The sequence below is a fragment of the Chenopodium album genome, chromosome 20 (genome assembly GCF_948465745.1).
Source record: "Chenopodium album chromosome 20, dcCheAlbu1.1, whole genome shotgun sequence".
In the NCBI taxonomy this organism is placed as follows: domain Eukaryota; kingdom Viridiplantae; phylum Streptophyta; class Magnoliopsida; order Caryophyllales; family Amaranthaceae; genus Chenopodium; species Chenopodium album.
Window position 1 is genome coordinate 2,223,412 of NC_137853.1, and position 27,577 is coordinate 2,250,988.

At 33.3% G+C, this 27,577-nt stretch overlaps 4 protein-coding genes and 1 pseudogene across 4 annotated transcripts; 4 read left to right on the forward strand and 1 right to left on the reverse strand.

Annotated features, from left to right (window-relative positions):
• Positions 1-637: 637 nt before the first annotated feature.
• On the forward strand, positions 638-4,979 carry LOC145597632 (cinnamoyl-CoA reductase-like SNL6). The gene is made up of 5 exons (XM_081653844.1): positions 638-1,080; positions 1,271-1,434; positions 3,402-3,593; positions 3,696-4,030; positions 4,476-4,979. The coding sequence occupies exons 1-5, from the start codon at positions 948-950 to the stop codon at positions 4,597-4,599; spliced, it is 948 nt and encodes a 315-aa protein (XP_081509970.1). The 5' UTR covers positions 638-947; the 3' UTR covers positions 4,600-4,979.
• Positions 4,980-5,692: 713 nt separating this feature from the next.
• Positions 5,693-6,589, forward strand: LOC145599144 (RING-H2 finger protein ATL29 pseudogene; annotated as a pseudogene).
• A 573-nt stretch (positions 6,590-7,162) lies between these two features.
• Positions 7,163-17,429, forward strand: LOC145598359 (uncharacterized protein At4g17910-like). The gene is made up of 16 exons (XM_081654703.1): positions 7,163-7,296; positions 7,392-7,455; positions 7,561-7,606; positions 9,001-9,134; positions 11,166-11,239; positions 11,333-11,414; positions 11,516-11,605; positions 12,140-12,213; positions 12,349-12,436; positions 12,691-12,817; positions 14,458-14,562; positions 14,828-14,957; positions 15,037-15,088; positions 15,182-15,226; positions 16,770-16,868; positions 17,001-17,429. The coding sequence occupies exons 1-16, from the start codon at positions 7,241-7,243 to the stop codon at positions 17,151-17,153; spliced, it is 1,419 nt and encodes a 472-aa protein (XP_081510829.1). The 5' UTR covers positions 7,163-7,240; the 3' UTR covers positions 17,154-17,429.
• A 1,655-nt stretch (positions 17,430-19,084) lies between these two features.
• Positions 19,085-21,320, forward strand: LOC145599375 (transcription factor bHLH71-like). Its single transcript, XM_081655765.1, has 3 exons — positions 19,085-19,444; positions 20,196-20,627; positions 21,162-21,320. Exons 1-3 carry the CDS (start codon positions 19,085-19,087, stop codon positions 21,267-21,269), a joined length of 900 nt encoding a protein of 299 aa, XP_081511891.1. The 3' UTR covers positions 21,270-21,320.
• Positions 21,321-22,764: 1,444 nt separating this feature from the next.
• Positions 22,765-24,464, reverse strand: LOC145598824 (RING-H2 finger protein ATL51-like). Its single transcript, XM_081655210.1, has one exon. It carries the CDS (start codon positions 24,119-24,121, stop codon positions 23,006-23,008), a length of 1,116 nt encoding a protein of 371 aa, XP_081511336.1. The 5' UTR covers positions 24,122-24,464; the 3' UTR covers positions 22,765-23,005.
• Positions 24,465-27,577: the final 3,113 nt, after the last annotated feature.

Below are 27,577 nucleotides of genomic sequence, written 5' to 3' on the forward strand. Positions count from 1 at the left end.
TTATGCTTTATACATATGAGTAAATAGTGACAAAACTAGTTAGAATCATAATCTCAATATATAGCATTCGAATATCAACTTTATAATGTATACATATATAGTGATAATTAAGGATATTATTGGTTACAGTCCCATGAAAACTAATGTATGTGTCGATCAAATAGTGACACTTTTAAAAAAATATAGGAGTATGAACTACGAACACACTTAAGACACATCTCGAATATTCTATGGCATACATACAAGATACAAGTATACAACATATCCTTCAATTCACAAAACGGTCCCTACACAAACATTGAAACATAGAAGGCTTGGTTTAGTTTGGTTTCTTGCAAATGTGGCTCCTTTGACAAACACACGTTTCTACCAAACTTCTACATCCCAAAATTAGCTTAACTCCTATAACAATATACTTCATTTTATTTATTTAATTAATAACTTCCCCTTCCCAACTTCCATCCACCTTATTTCTCTTCATCTAATCTTCTTCTCCTAATTAGTCATGTACGTTGACTAATTAAACACTAATCATATTTTATAACATTTATTTCCTTCACATCATCTCCCTTTCTCCCTTCTAACAACCACCTCCTTCGCCACTACTTAATATTATTATCACAACCCACACTCTTTGAATGCCAGCTCTCCCTTTCTTCTCCTTCCATATTTTCATACTTTATATTTATATATATATACACAAACATAGCCTATCTTTCATGTTTAACCAACTTCTATAATTCCACACTATTTTTTATTATTTATATTTAAACTCTTAAGTTTTGGTGCTATATATATACACAAACTCACACAAACATAAAAATTATACACACATAAACCCTCTTTTTTCTTAGCTATATTTAACCAACAACAGACAAAAAAGTGATTAACAATCCTTACTTAATCCTTTTTTCTCCATCTAATTATCTGATTATTACTCAAATATTATGGCACCTGCATCGTTTATTCCGATTTCGAACACGGTGTGTGTTATGGATGCTTCTGGTTCCATTGGTTCTAGTCTTGTAAGGCGACTTCTTCAACGTGGTTACATTGTTCATGCTGCTGTTCAACCCCATGGTATTTTGTTAATTACATTGATTAGCTATAACGTATTATACATTTATATATACTCCCTCTGTCTCTTAATGTTGTTCCTACTTCGACAGAGACTATGTCAACATGTAGAAACGAAGAGATTAATTAACTTGTGTTAATTGCATATTTTGGTTGGTCCATTATTGATTACATATTGATAAATTTTTTATAGGTGAATTGAAAGGATTGAAGGGGTTAAGTAATGATCATGGAAATGAAAAGTTGAAGATTTATGATTGTGATCTTTTTGATTATCATAGTATTCTTGATGCTTTGAAGGGTTGTTCTGCTTTGTTCTACAGTTTTGAACTTCCATATGATCAACCTGTCTATGATGTAAGTTGACTATCTTCCCATTTTATATATTTTTTTTCAATTTAAGATTTTTGTATACCCTATCTATAATTAGCAAGTTTTAATTTTAATGCATGGTTTAGATACATAACATCTTAGTTACATAATAGAATACATAAAGATTTAAAGTATGATATGAGAATTATAATACTAGTAATAATCATTTTAAAAAATTTATTTGCAATATCCAAGGGCCGATAATCTTATGGATTGTGGGGTCAAATGTTTAGAAATTTCATATTATAAAGTTTGAATTTTAGATTTTGAATGCAAATATTGACGTCTTGACTTTGTAATATCAATCAAACATGTATTGACCCTACCATGCACATATACAAGTAAATTCTTAATTCGCTACTAGTGTCCGTAGGTTCATTACTTCCATTCAATTATTGTCTTTCTTTGTAATTAGTCAAGATAATAGTTCAAATTTTAACTTACTAGCTAGAATTATAAAAAAGATAAGTGGGCGCACTTGTTTGGAAGTAAGTAACTTACTATTTAAGAATAGATAGAGTGATACAAATTTCATCCCGATACATTAAATAACTCCTAAAGTATGGATGGAAAGAGTGGGATGAAGGGAGTTGCAACTTGCAAGTAACTCGATTTGGATGGTTAGCCTAATAAATGAGCAAAAGAGAAATGAAAGTATACCTTAATCACATGTATTACACAATCACAGTCGTATAGTCTAGTAATTAATTGTCCAATATTGGAGCAAAAATTGAAACCTTTTATGAAAAAGGCAACTACAGCTACAAAGCCGATTAATTAGGTAAGAGGGAACAATAAATTTGATACAACCATATTATATGCCTTTCCACATCATTGCATGTGTTTTCAATTATTAATACGGAGCATATCAAATGTATTGTACTCATATGATAATATGATCATCCAATCAAATGAATCAATGTCAATATCTTAGCCTTTTTTTTTTTTTTTTTTTTGGTTTTGTTTTTGAGTACAAATATCTTAGCTAGCTTTTGCATGTGATTATACACTGCACCAAACTGTACTTGTTTAGAGTGTATGCTTATGCAACCTTTATTTCATTGATGAAAGCTACTGGATTCAGTGAATAATCTACCATGAAAGAGATGGTTATCAAGAATACAATTTATTTTGGTATTATTTCCAAGTTTTTGCCCCTTAATATTCAAATTTTGATGTGCGCAAGCAGACAATCACATATGACTCCCGTGTAAATAAAAACGAAAGTATGTTGGTCAATTCTTGATATTTTACGTTATACAGTACATCGTACTATTTTATGGTCACTAATCAAATTGGTATAAAATTTAACAGCTCTTCGTTGCACGCATTAGTATGGTATAAAAGTTGTCAATGATAACAAATACTCAGCTTATACGATCAATTTTTTGGATGAGCTTCTATCAAAAAAGACCAAATTAATTGTCATGCACTTCAAAATTCATATTCTACATATAATTTGAGTAAACATTTAACAGTGTGGAATTTAAGTGCTCAACTTTTAGTTAAGGTGATTGTCGTTTACTCGTTTTGAGGGTGCCCAAGTGCAGTTAATATACGAAGTATGACATTTAATGCGGAAATACATGCATGGTTTGGCAACAAATTGTGGAATTTTAGGAAATAACAAGGATAACAAGATTTTATAGTATATTTTTATGTCAGCCATAATTGTGGATCAAAATTCAGCCATTTGTTCATGATATTAATTCAACATGAAGGGTCCTCTACGGTGGGCTTCTTCTGTTTGGGAAGAAAATGTCCAATACTATATAATACTGGTCATTACTTAATTGGTCGTTGGTCAACGCTTCAGAATTCCTAGTACTTCTAATTCAAAGTAACTCAATTGATGTTTATTAAAGTTTAAGTTTTGATCATCGAAATAGTCCCCTCGTAACAAAATTCAATTGTGACGAATCTGACAATACTTAATTTATGATATGATTTAGGAGTATACAGTGGACACAGAGGTGAGAGCTGCACAAAATGTATTAGAGGCGTGCGCACAGTTGGACACTATTGACAAAGTCGTTTTCACATCATCGGCTGCCACCATACTATGGAGAGAAGATCGTCAGTCAATGTTATCAGACCTTGATGAGAGACATTGGAGCGATGTGAGCTTTTGTCGTAAGTTTAAGGTAGAATATATTACACTCATCTAGACTTAAGAATATTCAAGGTCACCATTTAGCAATATAATGGAGTACTAAAGTCAATTAAATTTTGTTCTTTCTTTTTAGTTGTGGCATGCATTATCAAAGACTTTAGCAGAGAAGAGTGCATGGGCGTTGGCAATGGACCGTGGAATTAGCATGGTAACAATCAACGCTGGTTTGCTGGTGGGGCCCGATCTTACCATTAGACACCCTTACTTAAAAGGAGCGGCTGAGATGTACCAAGATGGAGTACTTGTGACCGTTGATTTGAGCTTCTTGGTTGATGCTCATATTCATGTCTTTGAAGACATTTCAACTTATGGACGCTACTTATGCTTTAATCATGTCATTAATCGCCCCGAAAATGCAATTAAGCTTGCTAAGATCTTGTTGCCCTCAACACCCGTACATGCCCAAAGGTATAAAATCTATCTTATTAATAGTGTCATTAACCTTCTTGTGATGTTAAGGAGTGTCATTCTATTAGAAAAGTCAATATAATCGACTTCAACGTATATCATTAATCATTATTCATGATTTGGACATGTAACATTACAATTAAGAATGATGTTAATTTAACTATATAGATGAGCTTGACTTGAAACATATGATTTGAAATAAAGGAAGACTGAGGAATTCTTAATACATGAATGAAGTAAAAACCATACATTGAACTCCCTTTATATCTAGGTGGACTTTGCCATTACTTTCATCTTTGAGTAAGAGTACAATCACATCTATTATTAGTTTTTTGCACTAAAAAAAAAAAAACTAATAATAGATGTGATCATAGTTAATATTGGTAAATAGTATGAGTTTATAATTATCTAACAAGAATTTTTCCATGTTGATATGTGTATATAGTTTCCAAGATGACGCCAAAATGATTCAACAGAAGATAAGCAATGAGAAGTTGAAGAAATCGATTGTGGGATTCGAATCTCATCCTATTGATCAAGATCAGAATCAACTTATAGTTTCAAATTAATTAATCAAACTTCCTAATTATATAGAAGGTCTTTTGGCAAGTTAGATTAATTATCTTCAAAGAAAAAAATCAAAGCGCAAGCTACTCCATTTTTTACACAACTAGGGAGTACAAATAAGTGGTCCTATGTTGTAAATAAAAATAATATCTATACATATTATATATAGGTAAATCAGAGCAACACAGCGATGAATCAGAGCAACACAGCGATGATACGTACATCACTTAATAATCATAGGTCTTCTTAGTACTTGTAGATTTTAAGTTTTAGCACATAATTTTCATATGATATTATAATAATTACATAAATTTTGATCCATGTGGTAGTATTATACATGTATTATATTGGTGTACGTATATGTAAGCTTAATTGTTATGAAACTTCAATTTATCAAATGATTATCCTTGAATCTTTGATTGATGATTATATAATTTGTCAAATGATTATCCTTGAATCCTTGATTGATGATTATATATTTTTAATATACAATTAAGAGTTTATGCTCAAAATCTGAACTTTAAACTCTTAAAGAGAAATTACACAACTTTTCTAAATTAGAGTTGATTACTTTTTCCTTTTCTAAATCAAATATAGTAAGTGTATTCTATAAGTAGAAATAACTTGCAACACTTTTGTAACAACTTTGAGGAAATTAAATTATATCAAGTGATAGACTTAACTCTTACATCAAACTCTTTATTAACCACTAATCTCTTGATAAAAATGTCATTATTCATGTAATATAAATTAAACCACTTCAACTAATTTCCTAGTTCTTCTCACAAGGACTCGCTCAATACTAATGGTAGGTAATACTTCTTACACACTTCAACTTCAATTACATGTCAAACCTTTATTTAAGGAACACACGCTTTAATTTCATGCATAATTGCTCTACAAGTTCTCCTCTTTTTTCTCAAAACAACCCTCACAAAATAGTCTCACACAAGAAGGGAAAAAAAAAAAAAAATTCAATCAAAGTAGAATATGGTTGTTTAATTTCCTAACTCAAAAAATTTCAAATGCAAAAAGTTGAGGCCGGGGTAATAAATTTCCGGCCAATAATCAAACCCTTTGATCACCAATACGCCGATGTCGACGTCGGATGCCCCTATTCCCGAACCACCATTTCCTCAAGACCCTACTCCACCCGTTACACTCGTGTTAACCATACTTCTACTAGTCATGTTCTTTGTAGGTTTCTTTTCTATATATTTTTGTAGATGTTTTCTTGAAAATATAGTTAATTCTTTGAATAATAGGCAAACTCCTAGTGGAACTCCTATTAATCCAACAAGTCTTACTCCTCCTGGCCTAGACAAAAGCATTGTAAACTCATTTCCAACATTTACATATTCAAGTGTTAAAGATTATAGACGTGACAAGTACGGCCTTGAATGTGCTATATGCTTGTGCGAGTTTGATGATAATGATGTCCTTAGACTCTTGACGACTTGTTGCCATGTCTTCCATCAAGAGTGTATCGATTTGTGGTTCGAGTCACATAAATCGTGTCCGGTTTGTCGGAGAAACCTTGATGTCTTAGACACGAGGCAATCACCCGAGAGGCTTCCCAACATTGAGAGTACAAGGACTAGTATTGGAAACAATAATGTAGATGAAATAGTTGATGGAAATGATCCAAGGGATAATGATGACGCGATTAGCATTGTGATTAAGGAGGAGGATGAGCCTATTGATGAAGGGATATTGTTCGATGGTAAGAGAAAAGGAGAAGTTCCGTTCATAAGTGAAAAGTTTCCAAGATCACATTCTACCGGACATTCAATATACAGGAATAGGACTAAAGAGGATGACTATAAATATACGTTAAGATTACCAAAGCATATCAAAGAAACCATCACGAACAGGCAACATGTTGTCACGTTAAGTTGTACTGCAATTGGAGATTGTACAAGCATACCTCCAAGAAGGCATGAAGTTTTTGGAGAAATTTCTGATTTTGCACAAGTAGCTAATAACGTATAACAATCTATTCTTTCTACGCCATTCGATTTACCTCATTTTCTTCATGATTCTTCACAAGAACCATTCTATTTATATTTTTTCGGGTCTAATTCTGAATTTTGACCACTTAATTAGTTTAGGAATGTAGGTTTAGATTATTTGTATTATCAATTATATCAATTGTGTAGAAGATTTGCATGTTTTGCTACGTAAAATAGCACTATAAGTCACACATAAATACAAAGTACTACATTTTTAAAAATTTGGGATATCTTTTTTATAGTTACATACAGTATTGTATATTGTACTCGTACATGTACTCTGCATTTCTCATTGTCATACTTTTACAAAGTATTAAGTATACTAATACGGTTGAATATAACCTTTTCAAACAACACATATAAGTGTTCGACTTTTAAGATGAATTTAAAGTTAAACGCTTATAACAGGTAATAATTTATAAGAAAAATTCTTCGTATTGCCATATGATTTTTGAAGAAATATTGCCATATGATTTTTGAAATAACTCAATTGGTTAGAACTCCCGTTCCGATTCCTAGACATCTTTGAATTGGTTTTCATTTTCAAATGGTAATTTCTCGTCATACAATAATAATAAAAAAAAAAGTGCAGAAACTTGAAGAACAGTAGCATTTCCTTTCAACATCATCAATGGAGGATTTCTCTTCGACAATGTCATTTAACCATAACAAGCATCTCAAAGAACAGTTAAACAATTCTTCAACTTTCTCTCCTCTTTTGATTTCAACCCTGAATAATCTGATTTGATTGATTTGTAAATTTGTGGCTGTATCAAATTTAGGTTTGTTAGCAACTTAACTGGATCATCTTTGCTCGACATTTTCTCAATTTCATTCGTGATTCCCGTGAGTTTTCTTCACTATTTCTGCTTTGTTGATTTCTTGTTCGATTTCAATTTTGGTATGGAGTAATTAATTCAATTTGTTGCAATTTTTCTGACTATTTCTCAGATTATTGTGCTTCTTCGGCGTGCAATTGGATTTAACTACGTTTCTGGTATGTTATTTTAGTGATACAGCAGCTGTTAAAATTAGCTACTGATTAATTCCTATGTAATATATTTGAATTTTATTGTGCAACAATTAGGATGATTGTTATGTCAATGAGTAGAACAATTTAGGGTTTCTGTTGTACTGTTGAAATGAATTTAGCTACCACGACTTGGTATCGGAACATATGATGCAGGGGAAATCCTGTTTCTGGAATTCTTTTGGTATGGGATTTAGGGAGTGAAAAATGATAGTTGAGAAGATTATTGAAGTTGATTCCACGCTTGTGGTTCGCTCATTGAGTAAAGGTATGTGGGACATTGCAAGGGAAGAACCAAGGGTGGGAGCCTGTTTATAGGTGTTGGCTTATTGATGATGTTTGCTCCAAAGTATACAACGCAATCTATAGAGCTTTTCTTGACACTACATTATGCTAAATTTGCCTTTCTTATTTTTAGATGTTGAACTGAAATGTATTATAAGGAAGATAGGATTCATAGGAACTAATATACTCTCTCCCAGGTTGGAAGGGAACTTTGGATTTTCAAGCATTTGGATCCAGTTATATTGACATAACCCTTCTTTGAACTAAAACTTCCTAAAGTATCCTAGGTACCGAGCTTAAAAAATTATCTCCTGCTTTCTTATGGATATTCGTTACATATTTTCCAAGCCCTTGAATGTTTAGTAATTTATTCCAACTTCAAAAGCATAGCTACTATAATGTCCTTTTTTCTCCATCTTGTTTGTTTTCTCATCTTTATAAGTCGGAGGCCTAGCTTAAACAAGTATGTAGGTTCAACCTGGTCGCTTGAAAGATTACATGAGGATATTTTATGTATTATCTATTGCAATATTTTTCCTCCAGCATATGGTGATAGTTCATAGTAAATTCTCCTTTGTTAGAATGGATGGGATAATTGGGATGTCACTATATGTACTGGTCTTAGTTCTGCACAATACAAGCTCTTATTGTTTCTCTCGTTTGTGAAAAAATGAAGTTTTAAAAGGTAATATGGCTTATCTTATCCATATTTACGATTTCCTGTTTCTGTTCTGTCTACATTTCATGATAGCTTAGTTCAACCTTGCAGCATTAATTTGTGTTTTTTTCCTGAAGTTTTGTTATCTTCTTTTCTCCCATCTTTGACCAAGGTTCACTACTACACCTATAATCCTATATTATCCTTTTAAATTATGGATTATGTTTATCTCAATATAAGAATTTTGTGTGACACATTTTCTTTGTTGTATTGCTTGTCAAAGGGCGAGGAAGTAACTTAGTAAACAACATGAAAAGTATATCTGTGTTTGTCCATTCTTAAGCTTTAAAAGTTCCATTATGTGTGGATTTTTACTTACTCTTTGTTGCAAATGCTTAGAAGACTGATTTTTTTTCAGGCTCCATAAAATCGCAGAGGTCATCAAAGAAAGATGATGGTAATTTGGCTACTGCAAAGTATTCCAGTGCCTACATGGTGTCAATGGCTGTGGATTTTCTCCTCATTGTTGTTCCTATACTTTTAATTCACACTGTAAGTTAGATCCATATATAGTGCAGGAGCATTATATAAAATGCCCAAGGAAAGAATTATGATGAGTTGATGACTTCACATATAGATTTCCTTGTCTGGTTCAATATTAGTGCTAAAGTCATATTCTTCCTTTCCAAATTTGTTTAAAATCTTGCACTCTTGCATTAGATCCCATTCTTATTTAGTAGCTGATTGGTCTGCTCTTATTGTTAGAGACTTAGCATTCTTCTAGTTCCAATCCACTGCATGGTAAACATCTCTGTTATGTTAAAAATCAATAAATCTATATTTATTTTTTTCGCACACCATCAATTTAATTTTAAGTAGTATTTTCATCACAAAAATTTCACTTATCTGATCTTATTACTCCCACACTTATCTTATTTGAACTTATCTAAACTTATTTGAATTTTTCAACCTTTATTATCTTACTTATTGGACCACATATAAGGTGTTATTACACCTTGTTGGAACTTATTAACTCTTATCTTATCTAAACTTTTTAACCCTTTGTTCATCTATTAGAATCTATTAGACTATTCATCCATAGTTCAAGAGTGTATGCTTGAAACTTCTCATTTTCTCTGTGTAAGAAGGCAAATTGATTGGCTAAGTAATCGAGACCAAAATGACACACATTCTTAGTCTTGATCATTGATCTTGCTGGTACCTTTATATTGGCAGATTAACGTGAAGGGTTGTGAGGTGATAATTTATAATACACGAATCGGACCAATTTCAAAGGTTTCGGGACCCGGTGTAAATTTTTTTGGGGATGATAGAAAATGAATCTTTGGATCATATAATGTTTTGAAACCATATATGGCCACTGGTTAGTCACATAAAGACCGCAGAGTGTTAACGAGGGGATGCATGTATGTAAATGGATAGCTTGACGATTAAGACAATGTGGCAGTCCCAAGTCCCAACCACCCAAATGGCCTTTTGGAGTGTCATGGGAAGCTCCCTCTTTTCTTTCCGGTCCAAAATTGAAGGTTAATACACGAAATCGGACCGATTTTGGAGGTTTCCAGATCTGGTGTCAAAAACACTTCGGATAGTAGGGGATACATATTGGGGTCATATAATGTTGTTTGGAACCATATATGACCACTAGTCCGTCATACAAAGTCGTGTGGTAGCCTTATGTTAGTAAAGAAGGCTTAAGTTAAAAATGGCTAAATTGACAGAGTAAAGGCAAAGTGGATGTTTTCAACCACAAAAATGGCCTCCCAGGGTGTCATGGGGTCCATGAAAAGCACCCCAACTTTTTTCCTTTACGGGTCCGAAAAAGTCAAAAGTTGTCCAACATTGAAGGTTATAATCCACACTTTTGGACCTATTTTGGAATTTTTTTTCTAAAAGTGAAGTGAATGCCTATGGTGTTCTCCTGGGTCATATAAGTTAGTTTGGAACCATAACAAGCCATTCAATTGTTCTATAAAGTCTACTCTTGCTTCATCTTCAAGAAGTGAAGAACTAGCAAATCATGGACCCCTTAACTGTTGAAGTCAAAAAGTAGATGTACTTTGTAAATTGAAATAAATATTGCAGTAGACCTCTATAATAAAATTTTACTGTACAAAGTGCAGAAATGGAAAATAATATAGAGGGTAGGTGATGTATTTAGCCTAATTTATATTAATGCTAGGGACATTGCAGTGCAAGAATCATCTGTGTGCTTATGAGTTCCATTACTTTATTGTTCACAAGTCCATGTCCATGCAGATTATTTTGCTTAAGTCTAGGCTGTTTGGTTTTTAGTTTGGAAATGAGTTTCATTTGCGCCTAGCATTGTGAAATCTTTGAAACAATACAAAAGAATGGGATAGAATGCATCGAATTCCCATCTCTGGGATTTCTTGCGGCAATTGGATTCTGAATGGGGCTGTATCACTAGTATGTTGTGTCATTTCGAAATGGTTGGAAGACTGCATTTATATGCTTTGATATTAGTGATTGTACACATTATTGTATAATAGTTCAGTGAGAAGGATTAGTCAACTTGACAAAAGATTGTTTTGGTTCCAGGTTTTGTCAGAATGGATACATAAACTAGCACTACTGCTGACGTTATTTCTTCTAATCTTAATGCTAGTCAAAAGGTAGTTCTTATGTCATGCAACGTAACAAAAATTATTGGTACAGCATGAATTTGGTGATTAATGACCTTTGATTTTCTGTGTGCATATGGGCAGATATAGTTCATCATCTTCTCCTGGAAGCCGCCAACCTTGTGATACTGTAAGGAAAAGTATATCATCGTTCAGAGTTGCCATGGTAAAAGATTCACCTTGTTTAATTGTATTTGATGTTGCACTATAACTGTATGATTATGTTCTCATAAGGTCCCTTTTGTCTCACAAGGATGATTACTGCAGATGATAATTACATGTATATGTATACTTGCTGTTGACTTCAAGATATTTCCTCGAAAATACGCAAAGACAGAAACCTATGGAACCAGTTGGGTAAGAATGTTGTAGATTCAAGTATCTTTTCTACCTTTTAGTAAATTGATTCATAAATTTAGATTGAAAAGAAATGGTCATTAAAATATCCCTCTTTTAGAATAGCTCTTTGGGCTGTTTTGGTTCCTAAGTTGGAATGACCATTATGGGAAAGTTCTTTTGGATTTCCTGCTAATTGCAGCCCTCAAATACCATGGAAGAACTTTAAATTTAAGATTAGTGATAGGATGTGGTATTTATATACTGAATAAGAAAATAATTGCAATGCCTTTTGTAATCCAGGCCTTTCTGGGTTGTCCTTGTCACTTAGTAACTTACACTCCTTGTTGTCTTGAGAGCCTCTCTTATTTGTTTTAGAACAGTGCATCGTGAAACAGAGGGAGTACCTTCGGCTATTAATTTTTTATGAGATACTGCAAAGTTTATAGTTTTATACACTGTTTCTTGCTGTTCAGTCAGCCTTATGCTTATAAAAAATATTTATAGGAATTTATAGTCCTTTGTAACTAATCCCTATTAATATGATTGTATCAGATGGATCTGGGAGTGGGATCATTTGTGGTGGCTAATGCCTTGGTTTCACGGCACGCTCGTAATGTATTTTCAGGGTGAGTCTGTTTTGCTGTTGTTAAGCTTAACATATGTGGCATCCATTATGTTTGCTTTGTATTTGTTATTACTAAAACAATTTTTATATTGTAATTATTTGGATTTTATTTCTGCTGATTCTTATGTGACCTCAGAGGATGGAAGATTGCCCTTCAGTCTACATGTCCACTGATCTTGTTGGGTTTTGCTCGTCTCGTTACAACTTCAGGAGTGGATTATCAGGTGAGGATTAATAAGACTTTTGTCTTACATTGTTATGGTTTATTTTTCCCATTTGACAACCCTAAATTTCAATTAAAAGATAATTAGTAGCAATTTATTGTTAGTAACCTCTGCAGATAATTGAGAGTCTCTGACTACTCTCTTCAGATGTATAAGAAGTCCTGACATTGTGGCCCTGTCCTTGAATATGCATTGCATTGTTTTTTTAGTTGTAGAGATTCTTGTAACATTTATCTGTCATCTTGTCATCTTAGGTCCATGTGGGAGAATATGGTGTGCACTGGAATTTCTTTTTCACTCTTGCTGCAATCTCACTTCTGACATCAGCAATCAATATTCATCCACAATATTGTGGGGTTCTAGGTCTGTTCATCCTTATAGGTATGTTTTCCTTGTGTGAATATCTACATGATAAAGGTTTTCATAATTTAAGTAATAGTGTGGCTCATAGTTCGAACACACGGTAGGCTTGAGTCTTGTTAAGATTCACATCATTCCATCTTCCTTCGGCCACAATAACATTAGTTTTGTAAACTGGGTCTATACTTTGTAGCTCTTAATAATCTGAGGCAGGACGAAATTATGCCCTTATCTTAATTTCTGTGATGCTGTAGAAAATCTCTTGCTAGACATAGTAATATGTTTTCAAATATATGACAAATTTGGTGATATATTTTCAAATTTAATTTTTCCACTGCTTAATCAGAAAAATCAATATTTTCATCAGACCTCTTTCAATCCTCTAAACTCTTAACTGTTGCACTACACTATAAAAGGGTGAAAGTTATCTATGATAACCTCTTACAAAAACTAGTTTGTCTCTTAAAGTTCTTCCTATTCAGAATTTTGCAACTATTCACAGTTTGAAAGAATCTTCAAAATTATTTCCTATTATATAAGGAAAAATAGTCATGTGGGGTCTTGTTTGATTAATATCAATGAGTGCTTGAAGAATATCTAATTTGTATAATTTTTGAAATTCGTAATTAGAGATACAAATGATCAACGATGTGTATTGACAAATGTTTACATTTGAATGGAAGAACTTTTAGAAATGGAGGGACTCAATATCTATATTTACAATGCAGAATTACTTGAAAAGTTACTCCGTAGGAGAATCTAATAATAAATTTGATGTATACTTAAAAATTGGTATTTCCCTTCTATTTGTGATAGATATTCTCCTTTCGCACCAAGTTGTGTTTGAATGAAAATAAAAAATACAAGACCTTAAAACTTTTTTTTTCCTGATGCATTGGAGACAAACTAAGGGAAAATCGTCTGCGTTGGTTTGGGCATGTAAGACGGATACCCGATGGTGCATCGGTGCGAAGAGTGGAAGGGCGGGACCATGGAGGGGTTAAACGAGGGAGAGGGAGACCAAAAATGACTTGGTTGGAAAGAGTTAAGAAGGATATGAAGTATATGGAATTGCATGAGGATGATGTATTGGATCGTAAGGGATGGAGGAAGATTTTATGGAAGACCACACGGAATAATCATATTTGGCTCATGTAGCCGACCCCATTTATGGGATTAAGGCTTTGATTGATTGATCACATAAATTAAATTTTGGAAAAAACTAAAGCCATAAATTCCGTGTTATATAAATATTTTGGTTAACCATGATAAACTGAAAATGAATAACAATGTGAAATCTTCCAGGGATTGGGAAAAAAATACAATGTCAAATCAGAGCGCTGATAAGAATAAAGATTAGCATGTGATTATGTTGGATAAAAAGTTACTGTGATGAGTTGATGATGGCTGAAAGTTGTACAATTGGAAATTTTGGTTTCCTTTAAATGTTGGGTCAGTGGGGTGTGATGTGAATTCATAAAATCGTAGGACTGTTATGAGGAGTGACTATGTAGTAAATTTACTACATGAACTTTGTCGATCTCAGATTCTCAGGGTTATAATATTTAAATTTCCCTTTCTTATTTGTTTTTGCTAATGTTATCTAATGACAGTTATGAATTGTCTTCCCTGTTGATTAAATTGACTCGTCAGTTTTTCAGGGTATCAAATTTTTTTGGTGCAGGGGTTAAACACTTATCTTCTGTCCGATGTTAGAGGATTGGACATTATAAGCCAAAACAAAGAGGGCATTTTTAGTATATTTGGTAAGGGCCTTTATGCACATTCCCCCCCTTTTTTTGATTTAAAGCCTTTGGCAATTGGCAGTGTCTTGTATGGAAGGAAATTCTTAGAAAAAAACTGCAAGTGGGTTTGGAAAGAAAGCTCTCTATCAGATATTTGTGTATCATCATATGTTGCTACTTATTTCTAAATTGTTTTGAAGCTAAATCTCTTTTTACATAAAAATTAAAATTCTATGTAGTTTAGAGAGTGTGTAGATGTCTGATGTTAATGGTCTCTCATTCTTAGGATATCTGGGTATGTATCTGATTGGTGTTCAGCTGGGCTATCAACTCTTCTTTAAGAACGATAATTCTGCTTCTTCACATAGAGATCAGCTGACAAGATACAGAGTCTGTGCTGTTTCTGTTTTACTCTGGTAGATTTCTTTGTCCCTACTTAAATTTAGTAGTCATTCGGTGATTTTGCTGCAACTAAATCATTTCTCACCAATGTAGGCTGTTGACTCTTGTTTTAAACCAGCATGTAGAACAAGTCTCGCGGAGAATGGTATTGCTACTATGATGTTGAGTAAAAATTATAATATCTTAGCTTATTATTTAATTATGCCGACTTAATTAAATTTCTTATTATATTTTTCAGTGCAACATGGCTTATGTGATGCTTGTGTTGGCTGTAAATTTTGAGGTATTCTATTTTCCTTGCTGCCCTCTATTTTCTTTAATCAGCTGATCTGCTTGATTTGTTACAGAAAGATTTGTGTTGGTTGGAAACTGTGGTATTGTATATAATATTTATCTTTACAGTATACAACTCGAAGTGTGGTTGGTTGAGAGTTTGCTTAGAATGTTCTATCAAACCCTGATTTTATAATTCGAGTTCCCATTTTTATTATATAGGAATCACACTTTGTAGAATTTGAACCTTAGACATTGGGTTATGGAGTTTCTCGTTCTACCAACTGGAAGTACCCTATTCTGAAATGCAATTGCTCTTTTTTAGGCCCAGGCTTATAAATGAAATAGATTATTGGCCTGGACGTTTGGCTTTCCACTTATACCAAAAGATATACTACATATCTGTTGTTTATGGTTGCAACTTGCCAGAAACTAGGGTGAAAAGCCTTCTGTTATTGGTAAGTACTGCAGCTTGTATCCCTGGATCCAACTGTGCCATATATTCAGTGACTGTGACTGATAATTAGGGTAGATGAGCTTGATTTATTGCGGTCCTTGTGGATAAACCATTGCCGGCTAACACTTTCAATCTTGTTTTTTAGCTACTGCTACGTATTACAGAAAACTTGAGCATTCCTGTTGAAAATTTATGAGATGCTTTTCTGGTTCTATAGTGTACATCTAATCACTTATCTCTTGCTGTGCTCAAGAAGCAACATGATTAGATCTTGAAAGGGCATACATCTTCCAAAAATCACTATACAGAATGCAACTTCAGTGCCTCTTATGTTGTTCTCTGCTTTGCTCAAACTTAAGTAAACAACTTGGTATTGTGTCACAATCTTCTCATTCCCTGGAAATAGGGACCATGCCTTTTGATAGTGAACTCCCTCTTTTGAGGTGTATCTAGCACCTACTTATTTTCTCGTATAGTGGCGTAGTACTTCCTGTGCAGAAACAGAAAAATAACTTTGGGCCATCAGTTCTACTGTGTAATTGCTGCTGGAAGTTAAGATTTAGGATTTTATGCTTCATGATACAAAATCATGGCCAAATTAAATAGTAATACAAGTATGTTGTTTACTTCAATCGCTTAGATGTGATGTTAATACTCTTGTATAGCTCAGGCTTGGGTCATGGTGCAAAGATTTTTCTGATATAACTTCAATAATCTTTATAGGCATTGGGGTAATGTCAAGTGGGTATATCTTTTGACTTTTAATGTCAATCTATGTGGACTAAATGGTCATTTGCTTTTTATTTGATCTATAGTATGCTGGTGAGGTGCCTTTGGGATCGTAATTTTGTTGAAGTTCAATAGGTATACAAGTGCATATCTACTAAAAATGATGCTACTTGTGTGAAAGGAACAATAATTTATAATGCATAAGGTTAAGTAAAATTACAGTTATGACTTATGAGGCTTATGACCTTTTCAATTTTCATGTCTAATATGTAATACTACTAAAATAAGTACATTAGTTTGGTAGCCTCTAGTCCTCTATATAACAGTGTCTTGATCATTTAACATTAATAAGTGCTAAAATTGATAGGTTCTGGCAATTTTTATGCTTTCTGAGTTCACTCCTGGGAGTAACTTCACGGCACTTGAAGGAGCTTTTGACCAAAATTTACTGGCATCCTTTCTTCTGGTAAATGAGCTTTCTATATTTTCTGGTACTTATTATAATAATTAAATTATTTTCTATCTACTCTTATTATTGATCTCTTAATTTGTGCAATTTGAGTTGATTCTCTCTCGTTTTGATTTCCCCCTTGTGCAGGCAAATTTACTAACAGGACTGGTAAACTTATCTATCGATACTCTGTTTGCTTCTTCAAATCAAGCCTTGGGTATTTTAGTGCTATATGCATTTGTTCTGAGTTTCTTCACCGGACTTGCAAGTTTTTATGGTTTTCGGTTGAAGTTTTGGTAGTGATGGGTCATTTCAGCGTTATACCAATGCCAATTTTGTTTGTGTTTCCTCTACCATTACCTTGAACGTGTATTGTGTAAATCATTTGCTTGAACAGCTCATCATTTAAACAGATTGAACTTCATCAGTTCCCAAAGCTTTTTATTTTCTTCTAATCCTGATGCTCTCTTTCTGAACTGTATCTGTTCTTTATTCAGTACAGATAGATACAAATTCATAGGTTTTATCCAAATTACATTTCATTTTCTGATTTGTTGCTTCGGGGGCGCTTTCAGTATCAGCCACATGCATCTGCTTCATTGTTTTCTTTGAGGACATTTGTCTCTATAATATATCAAAATAGCATGATCATAATATTACAGGTCATATTAATGTGAAGATGTTTTTTTTGTAATTTTGTTTCTCCTCATGCAAAGGTGAGCTTTCTGATATGCCTTTTCTATCAGCTGGCATATATGACAGAGGAATAGAGAAGAGATTATTTGTCTAGGGATTGTATTATAGATACCAAAATGTCGTTATTCGATGTATTATTATGATATAAAACAGCAGAAAAACTTTATAATTTGTTCATATTTTGTTACATTACATGTTAATGATTATAATGTACTTTTTTCATGGGTAAGATTTCACATGGATCCCTCTGATGTGAACTCTGGCAGCTTGGACCATGACCCAGGTCCACCTCCCGTCCTCTTCACCTGATTAGGGAAACAGTTTTTCCTCCTTTTCAATTCAATAAAACCTCCTCTTAGAGGGGTTTTGGGTGTTGTGAATGACTAATGTTGTTTTCACTCCGGTTTCAGTTCGGGACCATATAATGTACTCCGTAATGTTTTCATCATATAATGGTCGAATTTCGTTTTTTGGTTAAACTTGCTCTTATTTGTTGAACACTTGATGGTTTACACTATTTGATTCTAGTTTGCTAATTTCATGAATAACTCGTGTGTAACTGTGTCGTCGTATGTAGTTACTTTAATACTTTTCCTATAGAGTAGATTAAAATGTAGTAAAATTTAGGGTGTGATTTATTATTTAACGATGGCGGGATTATTTCTGGTCCTTCGCCAACTTAGACCGAAGTGGTGAAGTCTCGCTTTGCAAGAGTTACCCTATTACTCTGGTTCCTCGTACGAACTGTGTATCGGTACGACTATGTAATGGAACACTTTTAGGCTAATTTAACATGATTAAGTAGAGTTCAATGGAACACTTTTAGGCTAATTTAACATGATTAAGTAGGGTTCAGTGTATCGAATCGCATCACAGATTAGCTAATACCAGCCATTGGATTAATTAAGTTCAATCATAGAAACATTGATTCAAGACACTGAATTCAACTTATACTATCCAATAATTAGTTAAATGTAACGAGTTAAAAAAGAAGTGATTATGACATGCGAGTGACAAATTAGTTGATTAAGGTGTCCAATAATCTATGGGTTAACCTGACAAATTGAGGACCTCTCTTAGGGCCCCTAGAGTGAATATATGAAGTGTAGCTTTTGAACAGCTTGTATTATTTGTAACTATACTCATTTTCATGCAATTTTGTTGGGCCCCCTTTTTTCACCTTCCCTAGCAGCAAAACCATGGCAGTTTCTTGGGTAGCATCCTTTTGAATTTGGGAAGGTAAACAAAACAAAACTTACACTGCTCATCTCTAACTCATTACCGTTGATATTTCTTCAGAGACTCAGTGTGTTTTCCTGAAACAGGTTGCCCTCTCACGTGCTTCGCTTTTCGTAGTTTCACGTAATTTTTTAATTTCGGGTTTTAGCCTTCCCTCTCTATGTTAAGCTTGAATGGAGTATAAGAGTAATGAGTGAGTATTCTTCTGTTTCTTTGATAAAATTATTTTGTTAGGCTAGTTATATGCATATCATTGTCGTATTAAGTTAAGTGTTAGAGCGAGGGAGGAAGAGAAGATGGCATTAGATGCAATGCATAACTACAATGATTTCTGTAACTTAATGGTATATGAAACTCTGAATGCTCCTATGTATGGAAGTAATTTTGGCATTATGGAAGATGTTGTCGTAGCGGAACAGCCTAAAATACTCGGCGGTACGTCTGGATGTCCGACTAGTAGAACGGACAGCCGGAGGGTGAATTTAGGGGTGCAAGGTAAGAAGAAGAGGAGGAGAAGGCCAAAAGTTTGCAAGAACAAGGAAGAAGCTGAGACACAGAGGATGACTCATATTACTGTCGAGAGGAATCGTCGTAAGCAGATGAATGAACACCTTGCTGTTCTACGTTCTCTCATGCCTGAATCTTATGCTCAAAGGGTAAGTTTTTAAGTATCTTTCAACTTTGTTGCTCACTGTTCCATTAATCTTGAGCTAAGTTTCTTGCTTAAAACAGTGCTTGTTTTTATACAGTATTATGATAAAAAATATGATGCATAATAACTTTGATTATTCATTAATAGAAGCCATCAATAATATACTAGTGTACTGATCTCTTATCTATCCTGTGATTCCTATCTATCATTGTTAGTTTGTTACAGAAGAAACGTGATCATTTTAATATGTGGTAGTACTGATCACCTTTTATCGTATCAGTGTTGCATAAGAGACGTATATTTGATACTACTTTTGGTTCTTTCGTACTTTTTATTTACTCTTTAGGATGTCAATTGTTTCTCTTTTCTTCCGTTCCTAAGTAATAGACCGATTCAATATGGACTTATTTTTAATTTTTATGGGGATAATTTTAACGAATAAAGCTACAACACCATATTAAACTAATGCAATCATTTTTAAGAATTCTTACAAGGTAACCATTAAGAGTTGTATGATAAAGTTCATATATTTGAAATAACTAAATTTAGAAACTGACATTATTATAAATGAATGTGACCTATTTCTGGGTTGATGAAGCTTTTTTTTTCCCCTCAGATTTGATTGTCAACTCTTTTGTGTTTTGAATTTGGCAATTTCAGGTTAAGACTTGATAGAATTAGCCTACACACTCAAACATTATTTTCAATGCTCTGTATTCTTTAAAATTATACACAAATGTTCGGTAATTCTGCAGGGTGACCAGGCTTCAATTGTTGGTGGTGCCATAGAATTTGTGAAGGAGCTTGAGCATCTTGTGCATTCCCTCGAAGTTCAGAAAATGATCATTTTACAGCAAGCTGAAATTACGAGATCAGAAGCCGCTCACAATACTCCCATCACCACACACAATAACAGCACATTGCTAATTCCATTACCAGAATTTTTCTCTGATTCTGATCACTCTATCTCTCAACTTGGTAACAAGTATACCTTAAAGAGCAAAGCTGCAGCAGCCGAAATTGAGCTCACCTTGATAGAAACCCATGCAAATATCCGAATCCTTTCGAAAAAAAACCCAAGGCAATTATCAAAATTGGTTTCTGGTTTCCATACATTTCGTTTCACCATCCTTCATCTTAGTGTCACCACCTTGGACCCTTTAGTTCTGTATTCCATCAGTGCGAAGGTATGTATACTTGTACACTTGTACTACATTTTGTTACATTCTCTATATGCATTTCTTGGCAAAACTAACCTGTATATAATCATCAGAGTTTTATACAAAGCTAGATTACTCGATTTTGACTAGGATTAAAATTGACCTGGCCTAGGTTTGATGGTTTTTGAAAACTAATACGAAGTATTGTATACGTATTCTCGAAAATGATTTGAACAAGACTAACCCGAGTCAAAGCTAATTTGAACGACCTATTTGCCACCTCTAGTTGTGTACCTTATGTACAACTTTTTGTTTAAGAGTGTGCTTGTGTTGTGGAAGACACAAGATTGCCATTATGAAAATAATTGATCATTGTACAAATTTAGCTTCATTTATTGGCAAAAATCAAATTACTACCTAGCTAGCTATCCAAGACCACACAATGAAAGAGCATGTTTTCAATATTTGTTATATTTACTATAAATAGAGATGTCTTTATTTTGTAATAATTTGGGAAGTTAAACATTTTAAGCTTTATGAAAATGAACATTCTCATTGCAGGTGGAAGAGGGTTGCCAGCTCAATTCTGTTGATAGTATTGCAGAGGCAGTTCATCACATGCTTAGAATAATTGAGCAAGATGTTGTTCCTTCCTTCCTAGCATATTAGCTCCTTTAGCTTTGGGTGATTTTAGATTTTCGTTTAAGCGCCTCCTTGGGATATTTCCCAAAGTGTACCGTGTACGGATGTACCACATACCAATTCACACGTTCTAAATGAGGGTGAATAGTGAATTAGATAACACTGCAATATCCTTGCTTGTTTCTTAATAATTTTAATGGGCTTCCAAGCAAATTTATCTTTGTTGTTAAAAGATTATCTGGATTCACAATTAGATTGATCATGAAATTCACATTAGTGCTTGGATTGTGTTCTTCAAGTTTGTCTGTACTATGTAGTTTGCTTAGAAACGTGAACACAGTATTGAAGATTGACAATATAGTCTTTGTCCTAAAAGTATCGCAATTTGGGTCAACTTCTGGAATCTTAACTCGTTACTCATTGGGCTTCGCTTGTAAATGGCCCAACTGATCAATGATAATATTTCCTCGGCCCATTTATCCAAGAAAATTGATGTTAGACAATAGATGCTATAATTCAGTTTCATCTTGAGATAAAAAGGCTCCATGCCATTCATTCATTCATTCATTCATTATAGTGAGTAAATAATCAAACCAAAGTCAAAATCAATTGTTGTTGAGTAAATGAATCTTGTCATCACAAATTTTAGTTAGGGTAATTAATGACACCTTATCGACTTAGCGAGTGTAGTAACTTCTCTTGGGTGTAGTAAACTAGCAGGCTAGCTGATGGTACATTGGTGTTGTTGAGTGTAGTAAGAAGCTTGACTCAACCTCCTATGAAGATTAATAGAGTGGCACGCGGATAGTAATGACTACCTTAGGTAGGGTTCTAAGAAGTACGTACACGTGCAACACATCGAAACAGGGCTAATTAAGGTTCGACTTGAAGAAGACATTGCCAATGTTGCATCAAAGTCAATAGTGGGATGTGAAGGTGTAACAAAGTCTTTCGATTGATGAGGGGATCGAAGCCAATAACAAGTGCATGATAATAGATAACAAGGAACACTTGCTTGAATTGTTGGTATGAACACTTTGATGATGCATTAAGATGTGTTAGCTACTTAGCTGATGTGATAGGCATATATTAGCTCAATCTGTAAAGATTGGCAATTTCAATATTCTGAACAAGGCAAAAACACGTTGCTGAGTGCTGATCAATGAGCAATGATTACGAACTACTTTCATACAGGCATTCATTGAGAACTGCCTTTAATGAATGAACTACACCACTTTTCCTACTTTTACCTCCATTAGTAATAAGTACTTGGATTATCCGTATCGATCATCTAGGTAATAATCTATTGTATGAACTATCACTTAGATATAATCCATTTCTAGCAAAACTGAGATTATTCCTATCGAACATTATGAAACAGGTGGAGTAGCCGGGGTAAGTATTAAAATTAGCCAAATCGAATATATCACCTATGTATTCTATTCATATCATATTTGCAGGTCACATTGAAAAATAAATCGGCCACATGTAGCAAAGAATATATTCAACATAAAAATATGTATGAAACTAGCAAATTCAATTTATACTTTCATTTTCATAAACAAACTTCCCCTTACAATCAAATTGAAAACAGAGAAGAAAAAATAAAATAGAGAAAATCTTCCAATTTCATTCTAATCACCTAAAATATTACATCAAACAAACTAACTAATCTCAAACAATTAATCTGCTAAACATTTCGTACAATTCATGACAATCCAAAAAAAAAAGTATACTGTATTTTTTTCAATCAATTTAATCTATCATAGAGGAATAATGACTTCATTTCTTCCTCTACCATGCTTACCAAACAAAAATCTACCACTCGAAAATGATCGTTTCATAGTAACACTACTTGTAACACAATGCAACACTCCACTTCTACTGCTACTACTACTAGTAGATGCCCTTTTCAAAGATTGATCTCGAATTTCACCAATTTTCGTAACACAATCTTCTTCTTCATGATTGCATCTAACAACATCAGGAATTGATACCCTGGTTTCATATCGATGATCCATGGAAATCGACCTTCTCATTGTATTTACCCCTCCATGATTCCTAGCACCAAGATCACTTAGAGCTCGAAATGGTGTAGTCTTTGGTAAATTCCCACTTGTTTGTCCTACAACAATATCACCCATTTGTCTTCTTTCTTCACTTGAGTTGTTTACATCCTCGCTTTGAACTTGGTTCTCTAACAAAGCATTGTGATCTCGAACATTATTGTTATTATTATTGTTATTGCTATCGACCACTGATGAAGGATTAGGTGTAGGGGAGATTATATTAGCGCGACAAAGAGGGCAATTAGAGTGAGACCTAAGCCAAGTATCAATACAAGCAACATGAAAAGCATGACTACATTTAGGCAAAAGCCTTAAAGAGTCATCTTCAAGAAACTCACCAAGACAAACAGAACAATCACTACTACTAATCAAACCATCGCCTTTTTTGTACTTAACAAGCGTGATAGTTTTTATCAATGCTTCATCTAACCCGGGTGTGCTAATTAGCCAAGCCTCGTGTAGATGGTTGTTATTACTACCATCATTATCCTCCTCGACGATGTCTTCATTATTTGTAACTCGATTCTCTCTGCTCGAGTTTCTGTTTTTTCCACAATACTTGGAGATTAAGGCATAGTAACTTACTAGGAGAAATGCACTTGCAAGGATTCCAATGATCGCGATCACTAAAGGTGAGAAAGTTGGGCTAGTTTGGGACTTGTCTTCAGGGAAGGCAAAGGGGGGTGGTGGAACAAATGGTGCAATTATACCATCGCACCATTTAGGGCAAAATGTGCTGCATAACCTTAGAGAACAATCTTTTGTGTTCATGAAAGGTAATAAGGGTTTTGGTTTTCCTAGAAATTGCATTAGTTTACCTCAAAATGTGAAGTATACAAAAACTAGACTTGTGATAACGTCATACAACATAAGATTTCATAAGAAACACTGGTTTTATCCACCGGATTCTTCGAGTAGAGAACGAGGTAGAGGTAGAGGCAGAGGTAGAGGAGGAGGAAGAGCAAAAGACAAAAAGTATGAGAAGTTTTATGAGTGTTGGGTGTTATATCTAATACTTTTGTTTTATTTATTTTGTTAGTGTTGTTCTTTTTTTTAGCTTTACTTTAGCATTTCTTTTGAGAAAGAAAGAGAAGGGTAGAAATTTTGTTGACTAAGGTTAGTGATAGTTGAGAATTCATCAAAGTAATCAATGACTTTGTTTTATGGTTTCCCAAAAAATGTACACTTCTACAAATTTATTTGTGTATGAAGTGGAGAATGTAGCATGGGCCCATGAAGGCAATCTTCTTTATGATAATTGGGAAGAATGGGCCAGAAGTGTGTTGTAAAGCTTTAATTTACTTTTATACCCTTCGCACTAATAAATTACTTAAATTGATTTATTTCATTATCAATAATAGCTAGGTACTAACATCTACACGCCTCGTCAACTACGTTCAACCATCTATAAAATATCCCTACAATCATTTTAGGACATCAAGATTCTACCTTAACAGTTACAATTGCTTGTTTCTTAAACCTATGAAGTATCCTATGAAGTGTCAATTGCAAATAATCCTCCATTTCCATTTTCTTGTAATTAGTTCAACAATGAATGCAACTAATTAAATAGATATGCATATAATAGGAAAAATTGATTGACTATTGGGATAGTAACTAGTAGGTTGATTATTAATGTTTATTTTGCTCCTAACTTATAGCTTTTACATTCAATCTAATATCATATTGTATCACATTATCGACACACATTTGTGTTACTCAGCAAGTAGTTACAATTTTGTCACAATACAAAGTAACCATGTCTAATCCATTTTGTTACAATACAAAGTAACCATGTCTAATCCTCAAATCAAAGAGTACTATACCAAGTATATTATAGACATATATTACTTTACACTCAAGTAAAGTAGATACTACCAAATATCCACATACATACTCAACCTCTGTTCTATCCAATTAATCAAGAATTTACTGTTTCAACCTTATCGATTTTGAACCAAAAAATGCCTAATGATAAGTAATAAATACTTGTACAATATTTCATTAGTTTATATTAGGTTGGAACAAGATATGCAAGCTAAATTTGCCTTACTAAAATGACTAAACAAAACTTAATCAATACACTAACTACAGTAGTAAAGTTGATCACATTAATTAATTACATATTATTCAGCAAGAAAGTGCATCAAGAATAATTTAATTAAGATGACTTATTTGCCGAAAGTATGTTGATCCCACTAGCAACAAGCATATATTCTTTCATGATTCAAACCTTCTGTTCTTAACTTCTATGTATTAAAAGGAGCAATTAAATCATAAACATGTCTTAAAAGAATAATATTTTGCCTTAATATATTATAAAAACTTGATAAAAGTCAGCTGTTTGATTTGATTCTGCTTTTCCCCTAATACAATCATAATTAATTATGCTATGTCAATTGGTCTAGAAATTACATGTCTTTTAAATGTTTAACAAAACTTATCTTTCTAATAAATCACTCATAGATATTATATATTATATATATAGTCATACACGAAAAGTTGGATGATTAGCAAAACCAATTATTACGCTAATTGAGTTGCTTCTTGTACTTTCTTACACTCAACACTCTCATGGCTTAGCTCTTTAATTTCTATCAGCAACACCCAAATAACTTGCAAATTTTGCAATACATAACTTTAATCAAATCTTATGAGTTTATAGGGGCGATATACCTACTAATCCAATCTTATGAATTTTTTAGGGGCGATACACCTATCTCATGTGACAATTATTTTTTAAATCTAATCGCATATTTAGAGGCAAATCTATATTTTTCTTAATTAAATACGAGGATGATTTTAGAATGAAAGCACCTGAGATAAAATCAAATGAACGAGAGTGGTCAATAATCTCTTAACAATGGTAAGTTGATGTTGCTTAAATCAAATGATTCTTCATAATCTCTACACTCCACTATGATCAAATAGCTACCTCTTTTTTTTTCCTTTTTTTTTTTTAAATTTTTTTTCTTTTTGAGGGAAAGTATCCACCTCTCTAAATGGTCCAATTTGTCACATAAATTCTATGGTTAAACAAAATTCACAAATTAAAATGTTAGTGCCAAGGAATGTCAGCTCAGTGTATATAATAACGTTCTTCACAACAAATAAAAATAAATCCCCAATTACTAAGCTATGTCCCACAATTAGCCAATGAGAAATAGTAAGAATCTCTTTATCTAATTAATTAGCTTGCCTAAACTAAAATTATTTTAGAAATTAAAGAGGCTGATAAACGAAGAATAATATTTTTGTCATGTATCAATTTACTCCAAGATTTGAAGGCATAGGATGCCTTTAGAAGTAGGACCACAAAATATCGAAATTAAGAACCCTAAATTTCAATGCATGTGATGAATGTATGATCTAAACATATATTTTGCATATTTATGAATATGCATAGGTTTATAGGAGTATATAAAAGGTGGAACTGGCATTTAATAATCTCCTAAAATTTTCAACCTATACCATAAAGTAATTTTTGTATGCTAAAACAATGGAGTAATTTTTGTAAAATAAATAATTTTCTCTATTTATAAAATTATACAGCATATTTCTATCTATAAAATAATGTAAGTCTAATTATTTCTTCAAAAGTTTTCAAGCTAATTAAGACACTGGAAGTCAACAATATTTAGTCAAGCTTTGTGTACACATTGAGGTCAAACATTCGGACATTGCATGAAATTTGAGTATCTCTTGTTGATTAATATTTGCATGCAAACCCTATCTACCAGGTTTGTTAAATCTGTCTGATCTAGCTAGGGTACTTTTGACTCAACGATTCTAAGATGCATTTTTCGTTTCTGGTCAAGATTTCAAGCATAAAGTAATTTGCAAGTTTATTTGCAGCCAAATAACTAGACCTCGATGCAGGATCTTATGTCATTATCGCTTGAACATGACTTAAACCCAATCCAATCTATACGATATAGGAAGTACTTGTTTATCCCCGGCACCTACATCAATAATCATTATAGCTAGGGGCCAATACAACTTTGCAAGTATTGTTGCAACTCATCGAATTGGATTTGACCAATTTATTCTCCAATGCATATATTGTTGCAACTCTTTAAGTCTTTATAATAAGCAATGCTATACCTTGATTATGTAATATCAGCCATATTTGTCAAATAATGATACTAATAAGATAAGAAATGGTATACTTAATGAGCTGGAAACCATTTTTTTTGTTGTGGAATTGTGGGCGTTACAGCATATATGTCTATCAAGACATTCTGCCCTAATGGACAAGATTGAGGA